General features: G+C 39.6%; 1 protein-coding gene across 5 annotated transcripts in view; it reads right to left on the bottom strand.

Moving 5' to 3' along the window:
* The window catches only part of adcy8 (adenylate cyclase 8 (brain)), a 76,721-nt gene that overhangs the window by 46,224 nt on the left and 11,626 nt on the right, over window positions 1-18,871 (bottom strand). For all 5 annotated transcript variants that reach the window (XM_089131112.1, XM_089131114.1, XM_089131111.1 and 2 more), the window contains one exon: window positions 9,080-10,546. In XM_089131112.1, the coding sequence (XP_088987238.1) occupies window positions 9,080-9,946 (867 nt within the window). In that variant the 5' untranslated portion in view covers window positions 9,947-10,546. The remainder of the gene's footprint in view (window positions 1-9,079; window positions 10,547-18,871) is intronic.

Raw genomic sequence — 18,871 nt, 5'->3', positions numbered from 1 at the left:
TTTACATATTTTAGCTTGAGAATAACATGAACTAATCTTTAGGCATCAGCTTAGCTGTTCTCCTACCATGCATTTCCAATTGATTTCCATTTTCGGATTGGCTTACCACATCTTCAGAGAAAACAAACAAACAAAACAATGGACTCATGCAGCCCATCCAACAAGGAGAGCCGCAGAGGTGAGAGAAAACTGGGTAGATGCCAAATCCACTCAAAAAAAAAAAACTGCTTAAAGCTGCCCTCCGGCGTTTTTCCTCTTTGTCGCCATCTCTGTTTGAAATCTGCAATTGCAGTCATTCATGGAATTATCAACTTTACGCGAGTTGTACTTGAACATCCTCGGCACGGTACAGCGTGGATGAACACAATGTTTGAGGAGAGTGCAGCTGTCAGTCACCGCGCCGGTGTGGATACTGGCTTTCACAATCACAGATTATTCTTTTTGGAGTATGACCAACATCATAATTTTCACTGGAAAGTGTCATCTGAGCAAGTAAGTAACATCCACTTTTGTTCTGGTTCTGACATCGCGCTGATTAAATCTAACAATCACTTATAAGTTATCACATGCTCTATGCACAGCAGTGCATGACGGATGCTGGATTACTTCCGCCGATTGTAGAGCATTTTACAACGGGTAAATCTCTAGTTGTCACTGGTGATCGTTGTTTGAACCTTTCTTGATCCGCCATCAAATTGATGTTTAATTATATGGAGCAGTGCTGTGAGAAAAGGCTATAAATCTCCACCTCTAGCATCCTCACACACAATAGAGCCTACTAGTCGAGACTCCTTCTTTATGTGACGTAATAACGCAAAGGCAAGCTCGAATCTCCTACGGAAATCCACCAGTACCACTGGTATTAAAAACATTTTTACTACTTTGAATCGAGCTAAAGAAGAAGATAGTTTTGAACACTGGCTAGTTAAGTATTTTCTCAAAAATGTATTTTGGATAATTTTTAACCCCCCAAAAAAGCTACAGACTGCAGCTTTAATATATTCAGTCTGGATCGAACCAGTTAGCCCTCTGAAATCAAGAAATAAATAAATACAAATATATTTTTACAATCAGAACAAATGCATCTCAATTCTACCAGCGAGTTTGTTTGTATGAAAGCTGTTTACCTCAGTTGGGCCACCAAATAAAACATGAAATCAAAATTGTAATGTCCAATGACTGGCTGACTGCTATGACATTTCCAGGGCTCAGAGTGAAACAATTGTATTTACAAGGTACAATTAGTGTCTAATCAAGCAGTTTTTACTTTATATTGAGACTAGATACAACAAAACGACCAACACCGTAAGACACACGCTCTCTTTGTCTGTCCGAGGTAAGGTAGCCCAAGAAGTTAAAAAGTTACACACACAGAGGCACATGTTTACATTTTAGACATGAGAAAAAAACAAGGTTAGTTTACTGCATTTGGAACATATACTGTCATGCCTCTCAGAGGAATCCAAAAATACACACGCTTTACGAAACATGTCGCGAAAATCTCCAGAGAGTATGATGTAACCACCTGCAATCAACACCCTAAAACAATCACTGCAAAACATGTTAAAGCATGCCTCTGCACCTATTACTACAAAAGCCTCATAGGCGTTTGTTTGTGTGTGAGTCCATATGGGTGTGTGTGTGTGTGTCTGCTTCAGTTAGACACATCCCTCCTGGGAATCTAAATTTTATGACTGATTAACGAGCCCCCCATCCTTTACAGTTTCAATTACTCTGGGTTTTTATTTTTGTCCCGTGGGGGTATTAAAGGGCTGCCATTTCAGATAGAGCCAAGCAAAGGGACCCTAATTAATACAACCCCTCCAGTACACACACACACACATACGCACAAAAACACACCACAGAACCAATGCAGTAAACATTATCAACATTCAAGTATCAAGCTAGCATGCAAATTGACTTAAATATAACTTCTAATAATTTTAATTGTTGCTGTTTGGAATAGAAAATTATATTTACAAACATAAACAAAACCAACATGCACTTAATTATTGTGTGTGCTTCATAGGATAAAATAACGAGCACACACACACACACACAAGATCAGTGATCTGGACAGTTTTAATAGGAATGCTCATTATTTTAGACTTTCCCAATTCAAATCACTGACCTTAAAATACATTATCTCACATTGTACAAATGCCTCTCCACATATGGAAAAATGAACAGCATATAGACTAATGAGGATGAGTCTTTGTGTGTGTGTTTTTCTTAGAATATTGCTCTTAGCTGTAGAAAACATAAATAGATGGTTAGTGACACTTTCTATGTTTACATTTATCAACAGATACATTTCTCAATGTCACAGTTGGGCAGAGATGTATAAAGTATACTAGAAACCCGGACTTGAGTAAAAGTTGAAGTGCTCTTTAAAGGGTAACTAAACCCCTGGTCAGAGCCTGACTCCACCCACTTGCAATATTTGAAAATGCTGAAAAAGTGGGCAGACCCCAGCGGAGATAGTGGAGACGAAATAGATGCTGAAACACTCTATCCTGATCGTTTTCAATACTCACAATTCCAATTCCTGACTCCCTATGGTTTTGACGACACAAGTTTTTATACTGCCAAGGGGCGTAGCTCGCGTGGTAAGCTGAAACCTGGGTACGTCGCGAAGTGCGGAACATTCATTGTTAAAAACCAGTGGAAAAAATGGTTAAAAACCAGTCATTGTTAAAAAAACAAGCTAACAATACTTGCTAACGTGAAGCGGCCAGAGGGATCGTTCTGCCTCCACCGAAGCTCCACCCACAGAAAACGTCACCGTGTTTACCAACTGAAAAGGAGTCTATACGACGCTTTTGCCAAAGCGTAGACATCCTACGCACATGGCACCCTTTAGCGTCAAATGAGACGCAGATGGGCGCCTCCAACACTATCTCACGACCAATTCGTACGAATTCGACGCATGATTAAAAAGTGGCTAATTCGTAACAATTCATACGACCTCACTCGTACTAATTCGTACGATTTGTCTAAACCCACGTGATGGTTATGTTTAGGGGCGGGGTCAGGGGTAGGTCATTCGTATGAATTCATACGAATTGGCCAATTCGTAAAATATGTACGATTTAGCAAAATCGTATTAATTCGTACGAGTGAGGTCGTATGAATTGTTACGAATTAGCCACTTTTTAATCATTCGTCGAATTCGTACGACTTGGTCGTGAGATCGGGTTGGCGCCTCCTAGTGGTCTAACCCTAAACCTACCCCATCCCTAAACCTACCATAACCGAAGCATCTCTAGTCTCAACTAGTCTCATAATGTGAGAAAAATAATTGAGGACATGATCATGAGGACAAATGGGTGAATCGTAAGATATAAAATTGCAATCGCGAGAAACAGTCTCAATTGTGAGACATAAAAGCGGAAACATGAGAACTGGCTTCAATATAGAGGCATTTATCTATGAAATTAAATTCATGCATTGTGGCTTAAATATCAAAACACACTTTGGGGCCAATGTACATTTCCTACCGTGTTTAAATACAGCAAAAGAATTAGCAGAACATATCTGTTAAATCACCGACACTGGCACACACACAAACACAGTGCACTTTAACTATAGCCTTTAACACCATAATTATCTCAGCAAAGTACAGTGATATCCATCAGCATGCAGCAGTAATCGTTAAGAGTGACTGACTCTCATTGACTGCAGCAAATTAAAGAGAGACGAAAAAAAAACAACAACTGCAAAGCGACTTCCAGACCAACAGATCTAATGAAACTGTTAATATCAACATTGTACTCCAGCCAGAGAGTCTTCACCACGCCGAGGAGCCGAACTGAGATTTAATTAACACTCCATTTAATTACTGGGGTTGATTACGCTTGTAAAATGCTGCCTCTGAGATTTCCAGTTGATGGGCTGCCGTCCACTGATAATTCAACAATCGAACGGAAACTGTACAATGCCCATGTGATAAACTTTGATATGAAAATTTGACATTTAGAGTATTAATAAGTGACGTACCTCAGCCAGTCTCCGTGGAGCATCTTAAGGCAGATGCGCAAAGCATTGTGGGAACAGTTGTATTTTCACAGCCGCTCGCTGTGACCTCTTGGCAGCTCTGGGATTAAACTCCACAACCTTTACTTCTGACAGCCCAGACCTTTAAGTGCTATACAGCAGCACCAGTGCACCGAGCAGATTTACATATTTCATTCACAGCACTTTTCACTGATGCGGTCAATCTCAATCTATTTTAAACGACTGTGCCCTGTTCGTCATATTTAATTTGATGTGAAACAGTCTGGTCAATCTGTTGTAGTTTTTATCCACTGGCAATTTATTGTGCTTTTATAAGGTTATTCACATTTTTTTTTATATTATTATTATTATATGAAGAGTTAAGATGCAAAAGCCTCTAAGTGCCATTTGAAATTTTCTTCTAAAATGATCATTTTTATCAAGCTTGTATATTTAAGTTCAGTAATTTCACTTAAATGGCACTGAAGATTACCTATTAATTGTCATTTAAGTGAAATTACTGAACTTAAATATACAAGCTTGATAAAAATGATCATTTTAGAAGAAAATTTCAAATGGCATTTAGAGGCTTTTGCATCATATATATACGCGACAGCATTTAGATTCATATTGAACTGCATTCTATCCGTCAAAGCCTCATTGTTGTGTCAAATGAAATATGTCATCTACTCTTCTGAGGTCTATTATAATGCCAAAAAACTCACCACTGCATTTCCATTCTGGCTTTCTGCCATTTGTTGAATATAAAAACAGGACGATCCAGCCTTCTCACCGGAAGCTATGAGACATTTTCCCTAATCAAAACCTGATCCATTGGACCGTTACCTAGTAATCCTGTCCATGTTGCTTTAGTTGCTATAGTGTAATACTGATCTGAGTACAATTTTAGACTATCTTTGTTAGCAGCGGCTGATTGTTCTCAAGGTTTCGATTACACGGCAGGACCATCTACGTGGTGTCAGCGTTCAAATGCTAAATTGAAAAATACATTATTAATCACTCAGACATAAAAACATCGAATTGACCGGGCAGCCCACTCTTATTGGTTTTTGTACTGTACATGTGTCAAAATGATCAAAACATGTTGTTTGCTCTGTATCATAAGCTTTAGACCCCATTTATTTTATCTTAGCCCTCTTAAAAAGTCTGCAATGAATTTACTGTAGCGTCCTTAAAGGGTGATCCCAAAAATGACAATTCTGCCATCTTTAACCACCCCCAAATTGTTTGTAACACCTCCAACACAAAAGAGTAACCAAACAGTTGATGGGCCCCCATTGACTTCCTTTGTATGGAAACAAATTGACTAAGGAAGTCAATGGAACCATCAACTGTTTGGTTACTCTTTTGGGTTCAGCAGAAGAATAAAATAACAAAAAGGTTTTGAACAACTTGAGGATGAGTAAATGACAGTATTTTCGATCCCTTTAATCTGTGCGTTTGCGTTCTCAGCTGAAAACAGCCACTGCATTCACTTTGATTCCTCCCCTCAAATGAAACTTTGTTTTATTAAGTATCATCTTTCCCTTAAGTCAATGGGCAGTGATTTTTGGGCATGGAGCCCCACCCCCACTAACACTGTGACTGCTCCACTTCTCTTTCACTCTCTGTTCCACAAAATGAAATGCAACAAAAGATGCTAGCTTTTTACTCATAGTGACACTAAAAAAGTCCTCTATATGGAATTATATTTTTGGACACTTGTATTTGCAAACAAATGACGCTATCCACCTTATTCCTGACGACTTCACTGCGTTTTGAATTATGGGTGGCACTTCCAGTTTGGGGAACTTCCATTCAAAAAGGCTAATATTTTCAGACATCATGAGAATACATGTTATATATCAATGGCAAGAGCTCTTTTCAGTCGCTGCTTTCTTTTCCTCATGATGATTTTGATTTTTTTAATTTTTTTATTTCGCTGTTGAAAAAGGACAACATATACGGCACATTTGTGGTCTGTTCTCCCGAATTTAATTCATGATATTCTATTAGTAATTCAATGCACGAAGAATCTCTTGTTATTCTCCTCAAATCCTCATGTCCCTTTCCAGGTTTGTTTTCACAGGTAAATCCAATTTATAATCTGTCAAAATGACAGGAATCACTCTGATATAGTGTCACGTAATGCTGAAGTTAATGAGCATTTTTGATTAAGGCTTGTTAATACAGATATATACATGTGCCTACTACTGTACATATTTAACCAAAGACTCGTGCTTATGGGGCTACTTTTGGTCTGTTGAAAGTACCTTGTTGATTCTTTTAAACTTTTACATTTTATATTAATGTTCGATGATTGAAGGGTGAGTCGATATCTCATTGTGACACTTTTTATTGCATTCATAGAGCGAGCCTTTCACTGATTGTTTACAGCTTAACGGTAGTTACACCCATAATTCGCGCAAAGCGTCATGGGGCATATAAGGTGGATAGAGCTTTTCTCTGAACTAACTTCCCTTTTCCTGAACCATTATTTTTAACCAATTACGTGGAAGGTCATATTTGTGGATGTATGAAGTCAGATCCCTTCAAAATCACACAGGTGTTCATAGCAGAATTTCGTGAGAAAATACTTTCCATAATCCACAACCAAAAAGAGTCTGTGACTTTGTGTATCTGTTTTGAATTGTTACAATTTATATTTCTAACCCTTGCTTAAATATTTTATACATTTTTAATGGAGCTAGTGTTCAAATACTTTTGGGGTCATTACACACACAGACATTTTTGAAAGAAGTATCTTTTGCTCCACTAAGGCTGCATTTATTTGATTAAAAAATACAGTACAAATGGCAATATTGTGAAATATTATTCCAATTCAAATAACCCTATACATGTAATTTATTCTTGTGATGGCAAAGTAGAATTTTCGGCATGATTACTCCAGTCTTCAGTGTCTGTCACATGATCCTTCAGAAATCATTCTAGTATGATTTGCTGACCAAGAAACATTTCTTATTGTTCTCAATGTTGAACGCATTGCCTTTGCTCAATATTAATGTATTGTGGTAACCTGCGAGTTACCGAAACAGAAATACAGAAAGTTCAGGAGAACAGCACTTATTTTGAAATAGAAATATTTTGCAAAATTATAAATGTCTTGATCAACTTAATGTGTCCTTGCTGAATAAAACTCTTTGAATTAATTGATTAAAATAATTTAATTTATTTTAATATTACTGTATTTCTCATCAAATGAATGCAGCCTTATAATGAGGATAAGGGACTTCTTTTGAAACAATTTAAAAATTAATAATATGTGCGTGTGGTTCAGTTATCCATACACCATAGGAATAAATTTTCCCCATCATTAGGGAAATACCAAAAATCTTAAACATTAAGGATATTTTTTATAATTTTTATAATTAGGAAAACAGCTTATAAACATTATTAAATTATGCTTTTTAAAAATGTAAAAATGCAGAAAATTTTCTGTGAGGGGTAGGTTTAATGTAGGGGGATAGAATATAATATGATTTGTCGAATATAAAAACCATTACGCCAATTGAGATTCCCCGTAAATCACATATTCAAGAATATGTGTGTATTTGTGCATGTCTGTGTTTATTCTCAGTCAAGCAAAATTTGAACTGGCCTACATCTCCCTGCACTTTGTCAATCCACAATCCACCCAACTGCACACAACACTCTCATATTGGTCTGGTGGAGTTTGTGATGTGTCTTATAAATGATTGATGGAGACCCTGCAGGAGTTTCCACAAGAAAGCAACTGACGTCCATCTTACCCAGCCATTGACGGCATTCTACTCATACAGCGCTAAACACCGAAACAGGTGTGTGGTCAGGTCTGAGGGTGTGTGTGTGTGTGTGTGTGTGAGAGAGAGAGAGCGCGTCCTGCAGTATGAGCGAAGGAGAGGGAAACAGAGATGGGAAACGAAGAGATGCTAGCAGACAAGTGTGTGAGTCAGAGAGCCCTTCTCCATATCTCCCTCCCACGCATGCTATTTTTACAGTCTACCTCACACAGCATCTTCGACCACTGCTTGGACACACACATTTTTGGGTCTGCTAGGGATGATGGGCTATTTTGACCTGAATCTGCAAATAGACATCTGGCCCGAATCTGTGTGTGAAAGGACACCAAGCAACCCTGTCTGTGAGTCTGACAGTCTGTCTCTGCTGTAATGACAGTGAATAATCTTTGCACCCTATAATTAACTCACACAGCTTCCTGTCTCTTCTTTGTTGTGTGCGTCTGTGTGCTTGTGTTGGTGTATAGAGCATGTTTTCTTGTTTTTGTGGAGCATGCGTGTGCATGTGAATGTAACAGAATCACTGTAGTGCCACTATGACTCAATTTAGATGTGATATGATCTGATCACATGTGTGAAGTGGACTGGCCTAACCTCAGGTCATCTTGTCATTCAGAATCTCGAGAATGCTGACCTGCATAAACACATATGCAACCGTGTCCAAGCAATTAAAGCGATGTACAGAGGGACCGTTCTCCTAAAATAAAAACACTCATCATTTACGTATCCTCATGTTGTTCCAAACCACAAAAGAAGATATTTCGAAGAACACCTGTGTAAAAACTACTTTGAACCCCATTGAATTTCAATGTATGGCCCAAAAAAACAAACAAAAAATGTTTGTTTTTTTTCCATACAGTAAATGTTGGCAGCATTTTCATTGTCTTTTCTTTGTAAATGTATACAAAAACGTATGCTTTTTAAAATATATTTGAAAACACTTTTAATGCTTAAGCTCTCATCAGATGTTAATGAAATGGGTAACTGACTGCAGTTCTCTATTGTGACTGCTTTGCCGCATTCACGAGCTCTTCTTGACCTTTATTGACCTCTACAAAATTTGGACCGCAGAAACAAGACATCAGTATCAGACAGAAAAGCACATGGCAGTCCGTTACGAACGTCCTTAAAATGCCGATTTCAGCACCACGTACGGTGGACAGCGACCATTGCGCCTGGGTTAAATGCCTCTCAAGCACGCAAAACATCCATTTACCCCCGCACCAATGCACACAAACTTGTCATGATGTAATATAGCACGTTTCTCTGATTCACTCTCGTCTCACCTGATTCGTAGAGATCTGCGCTCGTGGGGGCACCAGCAGCTGGAGCGCGATGTGGAGCGCGGAGGTCAGCAGTCCTGCCACGATGGCCCAGGTGAGAGGCAGTGGAAGCATGCTGTAGGTGGCAAAGAGCGTGAAGAGCACGTACCCTATCCCATCCCCGAGCAAGCCGTAGCCCAGTCCCGTCGCGAGGATCTGGGTGGCCATGGCGACCCAGGTCACCGCGCCGCTGTACTGCAGGTAACCGTGCGAGCTCGTGTCCTTGCGCACCACAACCAGAGCGCAGATGACCACCTCGATGCCCGTGAAGAAGCCGAGCAGCATTCCTTTGATCGGGTCCATCGGCGTGGACGCCAGGGTCAGGTGCAGCACGAGAAGAGTCAGCTTGGTCACCACGTCCAAAATGTTCATGACCACCACTGACTTCCGTCGCTGGCCGAGGAAGTAGCGCTGGTACAGGCGCTCGAGGTCCCTGGACTTGAAAGCGTAGCGAAGCGTGGGGAAGATGACCCCGCGGTATGTGTAGCCCCAGCTCAGGAAGAAGTCCGAGTTGCTGGGCGCGCAGTCGATCTGCAAGAAACCCAAGTCACTGCTCGAGCGTTCGGGGAAGACTTTAGTGCCGCCGTTGTTGTGCCGGTCGCTCACCGACGTCCTACCGGCGGAGTGTTTGCGCGAGCCCTGCGCGTGATGATCCTCCGGTGAGACGGGTTTCGGGCTGTGTTCGTGAATGAAGCGCTGCTCGGTGATGTGTCGAACGGCATTCTGCCACAGCAGGCGCTTTGGTCGGTTCCCGTTGTTGTTACTGGGTGTTTTGTTGATGGTGTACAGCTCCTCGCTCGCGCTGGAACAGCGAACCTCTGACAACTCCATTGTTCCCACGCCAGACGCGGTTCTATTTGCTTACACGCGTTCCCAGGACAGAGAGAGATAATACGAGCAGGTGTGTGCGAGGAAGAGTGAAGGCGAACCGAATGGAGAGTGGAGAACGCATCGGGACGAGCAGACTGGTCCCACGGCAGCTGCCGCGCATCATCATACGTCTTGTCCTCCACTAACGTCAGAGCGATTCGGTCGGGCTGGCTCGTGCCATTTGGCTGCGCAGCGCTACAGCATGGCATGCGCCCGCTCGCGTGCTGAGAAACAGCGCATCTTAACGCGGTCTGACGAGGAAAACGTGCCCTGTTGTCTGCGCGTGTTGCTGCAGCAGGTCTTGGTGTGGCTCTGTTCTCTCTATCGCAACCATGCACACTCAAGAATGTTAAGGAGTCCTCTCCACAACGCCATTCCGCCCCTCGTGCGGTACAGTCCTGTCTTTTAGTCTACTGTATGTGTCTCTTCTGTGGTATTTCCCCCCTGACTCCAGGAATCTTTGTCATATCCAGGGGTGAGATTTAGGGCTGGAGGTGTCGAGAAGACCTTCCTCAGTTTCGAGGCTCTTACAATGTCTCGCAAAAGATAGAAAGTCGAGTGCTGAAATCCAAGAATAATATCACTTAAAACAAACGAAAAAACATGCAAGCAAAAACAACAAAAGGTCTTTGTCAGCCAGTAGTGATACTGAAGGCTCCTGTGATGTGAAACATCCAGTGCGTCCGCTCATCTGGTGGAGATGGTATATTTACACTGAGAAAAAGAGAGAGATGGGAGGAGGAGGGGTGTGTGTTTGACCGAGTCTTCCCGACGTCACGAGCTCCTTGCCTTTTTCCTCCCCGCGCCCGCGCGCAGCTTTTGTTTCGGTCCTAAGCACAGCAGAGGAGCGCGCGCAAGAAAGAATGGGACAGTGGGACACAGAACATTTGACAACATCATTTTTGACTGCTTTCAAAGAAAGAAGATAGATCGATTTAACTGAAGCCAAAAATCAATAGCCTAAAATGATTGTTATTAGCCTATTCATTCTCATCATCATCAATAAAACTCTCGAATGTAAACTCTTTGATTCTTGGCTATAGCGAGAACTGCACGGGTCTGGTCTGACAACAAGCTTGTTTGACAAATATCACAAATAAATGTCACTTAAACTATTTGCACCCTTCTGAATTCTTCCAAAACAAAAATGACTTTCCAGCTCTGCTTTATTTGGCGAGTAGGCCTGCTACACCCAATGACTAAAATACAGAAAACAATTGGACATTTAAGGCGAATAGGCCTATCATCGTTTTTTATGCTGAGCGACTTAAACGACTGTAAAACAAAAATGAGCTAAAATCTCAAATAGCCTATTATAAAAAGTTATAGCCTATTGCAATTCACTTTTATCATTTTTATTAGAATTTATCGCGATATTCTCAGAAAACATAACACAATAGGCTTAGATCTAGCGCCGTTACCGTGACTCACCGGCTATTCGTCTTGTTCAAATATTTTACAGCGCGAGATCCCAACCGCGGCTGATCAAAGCGAGCCGACGACGCCTCGCGAGTGACTCATCACGTCCCCCGCTTGCGCTGCCGGGTGTTTTTTTTTTTTAACTGCTGTGGGTTTGTACCATACCAGGGGCGATTCTAGGATTTTTTCAACTGGGGGGCACAAGAGGGGCCACAATTATTACAGAGGGGCCATTCTTATGTTGTGTATTTATGTAGAACTATATATATCCAAATCATTTCAAGTTCAGTAAGCTTTAAAATCAGCAATAAACAGTGATACCCTGTTATCTTTTAATAGCAGTTATTTACTGCTCTAAATCAAAACAATAAAATACAATTTATATTAACTTTTCACTTTACAAAAGTGATAGAAAAACTGTAATAAATAAAATAATCCAATGTATTAGTGTCCAACTCACAAATAATAATAGAACAGCCTTATTTATATGAATGCATAATTATATTAATCATTCATATAATAAATACACAATTAATGAATTCATAAAACTGTAATAAAATTGTATACATCTTTTTCCCCACATCCTATTCAATTTGCATTTCAGCAGTTGCAGTAAATTTGCATTGATGAATAGACCAAATCTGCTTATTTCGAGGAAGGCTAATTAGTCTTGAGCATATTGATTGTAAAATATCACATATAATACTTTGTTAGATAGCTACTTTTTCAAAAAGGTATGATTTAGTTTAATGTAATATATGTGGATCATAGAAACAGTGACTTAATTATCCAGTAGTATTAATTATTTATTTTGCTATTTAATCATGCATTTTTATTTAATTATCTTTTTTATATTTTTTTATTTGAGAATGTTTCTGGATGCAGGGATTAAATAAAAAAAAATTATTATTATTATAAGTTATTAAGAAATTATAAGTTTCATAACTTTATATATTTAACTTTTAGGCTATTTAACTTTAACTTTGTAACCCATTAGAGAGCTGACTTATGTTTAACTGAATTGTTTACTTTATTTCTCAGCTTATTATAGCCTACCTATTAGCCTACTTATACTGTTGAATGGGATATTATCATTAAAACTGACATTTAACAAAAGAGACAGGGTTGTGTAATTTTATATATTCTAAAATATATAAAATATTATTTATATGTGTATGTTTTTACTATACATTCTCTTCACTGTGTGTAATACAATAAAACGATACATGTCTGTTTGTTAAATGTCAGTTTTAATGATCAATAATGTTTCACATTTTTAAAATGAAAACAAAAAGAAGCAGGGTTTCGTGTTATAAATATATGCAGTGAAGATAGTCAATGTGAGATAAGGTTACCTGAACCACATTTTTGTGGCCATTAATCTGTTCATGATAATATGTCCATTTATAAATGAAATGAGGCAGAGTGCTGTTTTATATGTATTTCGTTTTATTGTTGATGAAAAGAAGCAAAGTTGTGTTTTATACCATATAAGAGATAACCGGAGTAGCCGCGTGCTGAGTGACGCGATCAAGAACGCGCTATTCCATTAGCAGAATGACCGGACTCGCGTCCTCTCGTCCTCGGGAGTTCGTTCTCCGAAGTTTGCGTTCTTGGTATTGAGAAACGACCAATATTGACCCGCGTTCTGTTTTCTATCATACGACCGCAGCAAACGAGCGAGCAGTAGCCTGACATGCACTTCTCAAAATCTAAGACTAATTGAGTGAACATGGAGCAGTTTTTCCGTGAGCGGGAATTGAAAAACCGGAGTGGACCATGAGCGAAGTGATTACAGAATGCTTAGAGTGGAGAGAGGAACGTGCTTTCGCTCCACTCCAGGCTTTAGCACATTCCCCTCAGCAGGGTGAATACACATCGTCTTTCCTTAAAAATATATCAACTTACCGTGTGGTTTTGAGAAGCATCGCGCGACGCGGAATCATGAATTATTCTACTACAAGCTGAAAGATTATGATTTGAATTTTTGAGTGACAGACAATTAGAAGGGTGGGGGCACACTGGGGGGCCAATCAGTTTTCAGGAGGGGCCAGTGCCCCCATGGCCCCTCCCCTGGCTACGCCACTGTACCATACGAGACTCTCTCTTACTTTTCCAGGAGTCTCTCTCTGCGTTGCTCACTTCCTCACTTTTTTTTTTTTTTGCTCTGAAAAAAGAAGAATGATAAACTCATGATAAACCACCACAGGAAAAACTGCGGCGTGCGCGCTCACCGGCTGCTCTGGTCTTTCGCATACCCCACTGTCATTCAGTTAATAGAAACACACTGTGTATAACATAGCTGCCTGCTGCCAACTTTTGAGTTTAGCTTCTCCAACAGGGGGTGGGGGGTGGGGGGGGGGGGTGCTGTGTTAGTCTGCAACATAGAGGTCTGCACACGCAAGGTCTCTCGCTCGCTTACCTCCACGGGCGTTAGTTTGGTTTGAAATGTGCAGGGGACAGAGACACATGAAAGTGCTGGTTACAAACTTGTCAAAATGAGCAGCCTCTCTGCTCAACCCATAAATAAATCCAACAATCCACTATGTAAGTTTGAGTTTTTCAAACTTTTGCCAAGAGTGTCAGGGGATATGGGTTCCAATCCGCCCTCGGTATAGTTTTCTTTTTCTCTCAAAACCGAATATGTTCATCAGTGGTTACAGGAAACCAAAAGTGGTGGGTACAAAATGACTAATGACGAAATCTGGTCGGGAAAAAATCACCGAAATCGACGCCTATGCTTACCCCTCTGCCGTGCGCGGTTTTGAACACAACATCTGTCTCGCATGCACACCCGCTCTAGATTACGGGATATTTTAACATATAACTAGTCAATCACGAGCCGCTCAACAGGTAGATCTCATCTTTAAGTCATCTGCCCGACCGGCGTGAGAACGTGAGTGTCATACGAGGTGCACATGTAATTGTGGCTTTATACCTTTAAGAGTATTCTGTTACGTCCCTACGCACACACTGAGAGGCGTTCCCGAGAGGTTAAGAGGCAAATCAGTTGAGAAGAGTTAAGTTAGCAATTGCCTGTATGTTACTTGCATTTTTGTTCAATAATACAAAGAAGTTGTTGAAACCACAGACTCGTCTGGACATTTGAATTATTTTCAGTGAGAATTGGGTCATTTGCGCTGACTGGATCATGGTCCAGCAATACCCCCTCCAGCATCGCACATAAGTTTAAATAGCCTACCTGTTTCTCATAAAAACAATTCTACAGCCAGTAATTCTACTTTGAATATGCGTCCCATGTCAAATGTCTATTTTTGTTTTCATCTCTGTGATTCCACCTACTGGCAATTTACCAAATAAGGTAGTATTTAAACACCCCAGGTTGCCAATTGCCACAAAACACAGTGTCTTTCAGCCATGGAGGCCAGAAAACGAATTGAGTTAAAGATAACAGATTCTACCTGACCTAAACAGCATCTGCATAAAAATCTCTATGACCAGACGTATATTAGAACTTGGATAAATCAACTCATCATCTTACACTGAAAAGCTCGACGTCTTACAATATAAATTGCGTTCATTCCTATTGCACCCTCAATCTGGCAACCCACGTTAGCGCCAAGGCTGAGGAACCCTCTCCCAAGATTTTGAATTTGGACTGCAGTACCCATTTTAACCACTAGCTGTCAATATTACATACTGCATCTTTAAAGGGTTAGTTCACCCAAAAATGAAAATTCTGTCAGTATTTACTCACCCTCATGTTGTTCCAACCCCGTAAGACCTTCGTTCATCTTCGGAAAACGAATTAAGATATTTAAGATATTAAAATCGCTCCTGCATACAGTCCATAGGCTTCTTGAGGGACTGGCTCTTGCCGTCCCCGAAAAGTCATAAAAGACATCGTTAAAATAGTCCAAGTGACTACAGGGGCTCAATCTTAAGTTTATCAAACGACGAGAACACTTTTGTGCGCAAAAAAACAACAAAAATAACGACTTTATTTCAACTATTCGTTTATTTCTCCCTCTGCGCGAGTCAGCTAACTAGTTTAATAGCGTAAGCTTCTGTTATTGTACGTCACACGCATCACACACACATGACCAGCGTCGACCAATAGTGAGCCTACGTGTGACGTAGCTCTACGCAATCACACTACGTTAACTGACTTACAGGCTCATGGAGAAGGAAGTGAATAGTTGAAATAAAGTCGTTATTTTTGTTGTTTTTTTGCGCACAAAAGTGTTCTCGTCGTTTGATAAACTTAAGGTTGAGCCCCTGTAGTCACTTGGACTATTTTAACGATGTCTTCAATTACTTTTCGAGGACAGCAAGAGCCAGTCCCTCAAGAAGCCTATGGACTGTATGCAGGAGCGATTTTAATATCCTAAATATCTTAATTTGTGTTCTGAAGATGAACGAAGGTCTTACGGGGTTGGAACAACATGAGGGTGAGTAAATACTGACAGAATTTTCATTTTTGGGTGAACTAACCCTTTAACATTAGATGATTGATGAAAAAATAATCCAGCCCTAGCTAAAATATAGTTGAAGACTGTCATTAATCACCCTCATGTTGTTCCAAACCGTTTTATTCTGTGAAACACAAATGTAGAAGTTTGAGAATTATGCCTTAAACTTGAGAATTATGCCTGGAGATACCAAATATACTCACATCCAGAGCTGAAGCCGTGCATTTGTTAGATGAGGACACACCATTGAAAATATTTGTTAAGGCCTAACAACAAAATATGACTCATATACAAAGCAGGAGGGACAACGTACACGTGTCTGTGGATGTCTTGCTGTGACAGCATCGCTATGCATTTGAATGCAGTTTGTATGTTGTGCTATCTGAGCTGCTGATGATGTGATTGGCGGAACTGATGAAGACATGAATGAAGAAAAGACGTCATTCAAGTATGTATGCAAGTGCTGTAGAAAAGCGTCACACATCTTTGCATTCATGTTTTCTATGAATGCTGCTACTATTCCATTATAGACCAAAATATGAGTGAATTATCCTATCGAGGAGCAAAAGTCAGATCTTTCTCACACTGTGCTTCACAGTTTAGTTAAATATGAATCAGTCCATAATAGACTAACCCGAATATTATCACTATATAAAATTACCGCTAAAAGAAAGATTACCCCCAATAAAAAATATTTAAAATATTACCCTTGAAAGAAAGCCTTTGGTATTCTTAGAATTTAAATATAAAAACTGCAGATTAAGCACATATTTCCTAACATCTCACTCATGTTCACTCAAAAATGAAACACTTGTCATTATGTCAACTTGTATGATTTTCCATCTTCTGCAGAACACATAAAACCTATTTAGGAGAATGTTAGTTCCAAAACATTGACTTTCACTGTAAAAAACAACAACAAAAACAGACAATTTTCAAAATATCTTATTTGTGAAGATAGTTGAGGGAAAATATCATACAGGTTTGAAATAACATGAGAGATTCATTTTTGGCTGAATTTCTTAAAGCTGCAGTCACACTAGGCTTTGAGCAAATAAATTACATAAAACTCAGAAGCTTTTAAGTTTATACAGGGGTTAATCTGTTATGTTTACAGTAGATTGGTCAAATGTCCATGTCAGAATTCAGCTAAACTTAAATCTGGGTACTGAAGACTGGGTTATAAATAAATTTGAATATAATATCTGATGAATAATTTTAAAGTCACAATGAAATCTATTGCAGTATTTATTATAATGATTTAACAGTGCAATTTCAAAAAAAAATAAAAATAAATAAAATGCCCTCCCTCTTGCAGCGACATCTCTTCTCTGATGATGAGTTCACTGTACTAAAATGGCCCCCACAGTCACCAGATCTCAACCCAATAGAGCATCTTTGGGATGTGGTGGAACGGGAGCTTCGTGCCCTGGATGTGCATCCCACAAATCTCCATCAACTGCAAGATGCTATCCTATCAATATGGGCCAACATTTCTAAAGAATGCTTTCAGCACCTTCTTGAATCAATGCCACGTAGATTTAAGGCAGTTCTGAAGGTGAAAGGTGGTCAAACAAAGTATTAGTATGGTGTTCCTAATAATCCTTTAGGTGAGTATATATTGCATTGCTTCAGAAACATTTAAACACTGCTAATAGGGATTAGCAGTCAAAAGGTGAGACAATTAAATTCAAGCAACTGTTTGAAAACAAACCTGGAAAGAGACGTGAGGATTTGGGGAGAAAAACATTCCAGTAAATCATTAATGAGATATATTACAAAATATCGTGTAGAATATGTTGTCTTTATACTTTTACAGCAGAATATAAATGGGGAAAATAAAAAATAATCAGTTAGAAAAGAATGCAGTGACTGAAAATAACTCTTGCCATAGTTATTCTTATTATACCATTTTCGTTATCCTCCTGACATCTGAAAATAGAACATGAAGAAAATTTTACAGCTGCTTCAGTCAAAATGACAGATTAGGATTATTTGGAGCGCAACCTTATGACTTGAAATTATTTGTTTCAGTCTTTTTGAGTGGAACTCCCCCACGTCTCCCACAATCTGAAATGTAGCAGGCTCGTTTAGGAAAAAGATGGATAGGGAATTAGGGAGTGGAACAAGCCACTCATTCTTAAATTCACCTGTGCATGTTAAAGCAACTTGATTACACCAATTATTGGCTGAGATCATGGCTCAATACTAAAGAAGACATCACTGACATGACACAATTATCTCTTTATCCGTTGCTGTCTCTCCCCTCATCAAGCAGTCTGGTGAATAAGTGACTGAGGAGATCAAGGAAAAGGGAGGCAGAAAGAAAAGGAGGCCCTGATGAATTGAAACACACACATCAAGACACACCACGCACATTCACAACTGAAACATAGCAAAGAGGAAACCTTTACTAAAATAGCCATTGGTGAAGACACAGAAAATACATTAGCACTTCTGCAGGAAAAGCATTACCCCACACACACACACACACACACACACACAGTGTCTCTGCTTAAAGTGTTTCAGCTTAGATAGGCATGAAGGACATTCTATATTCAGCAGACACATTTGCGTAATTATAGAATCTCCGCCCGGAAAGACCAGGTGTCTCGGCTTAATTTGTGTTTATCATGGTTGGGGTGTTTAAAATTAAACGTTTAGTCATAGTTTAATTCACTCTCCTTAATGTCTTTGTGTCTCTCGGGTCGCATACACACAAATGCAAAACGCCACAAAGCAGCTTAGCTTTTGCCACAAACCTTCATGAATTTGCTTTCAGGTCTCCATTTAGGTCACATTCATGTCTCTACCCCAAACAACACAAGACAGCAGAAGGCAGCAGAGAGCAGCTGAACACACACACACACTCCCACCAAAAGTGATATTAAATTCATTTATAAGGTATCATAACTTGTAATATTAAAATGCTGTTCTTTTGAACTTTCTATTCACCAAATAATCCTGAAGAAAATGTTTTTCACTGTTTTCCCAAAAATATTGAGCAGCACAACTGTTTTCAAAATTGATAATA

The sequence above is a fragment of the Pimephales promelas genome, chromosome 5 (assembly GCF_988280905.1).
Source record: "Pimephales promelas chromosome 5, fPimPro1.hap1.1, whole genome shotgun sequence".
Classification (NCBI taxonomy): Eukaryota; Metazoa; Chordata; class Actinopteri; order Cypriniformes; family Leuciscidae; genus Pimephales; species Pimephales promelas.
The sequence above is the reverse complement of the archived record's forward strand: the minus strand, read 5'-3'. Positions and strand labels throughout refer to the sequence as shown.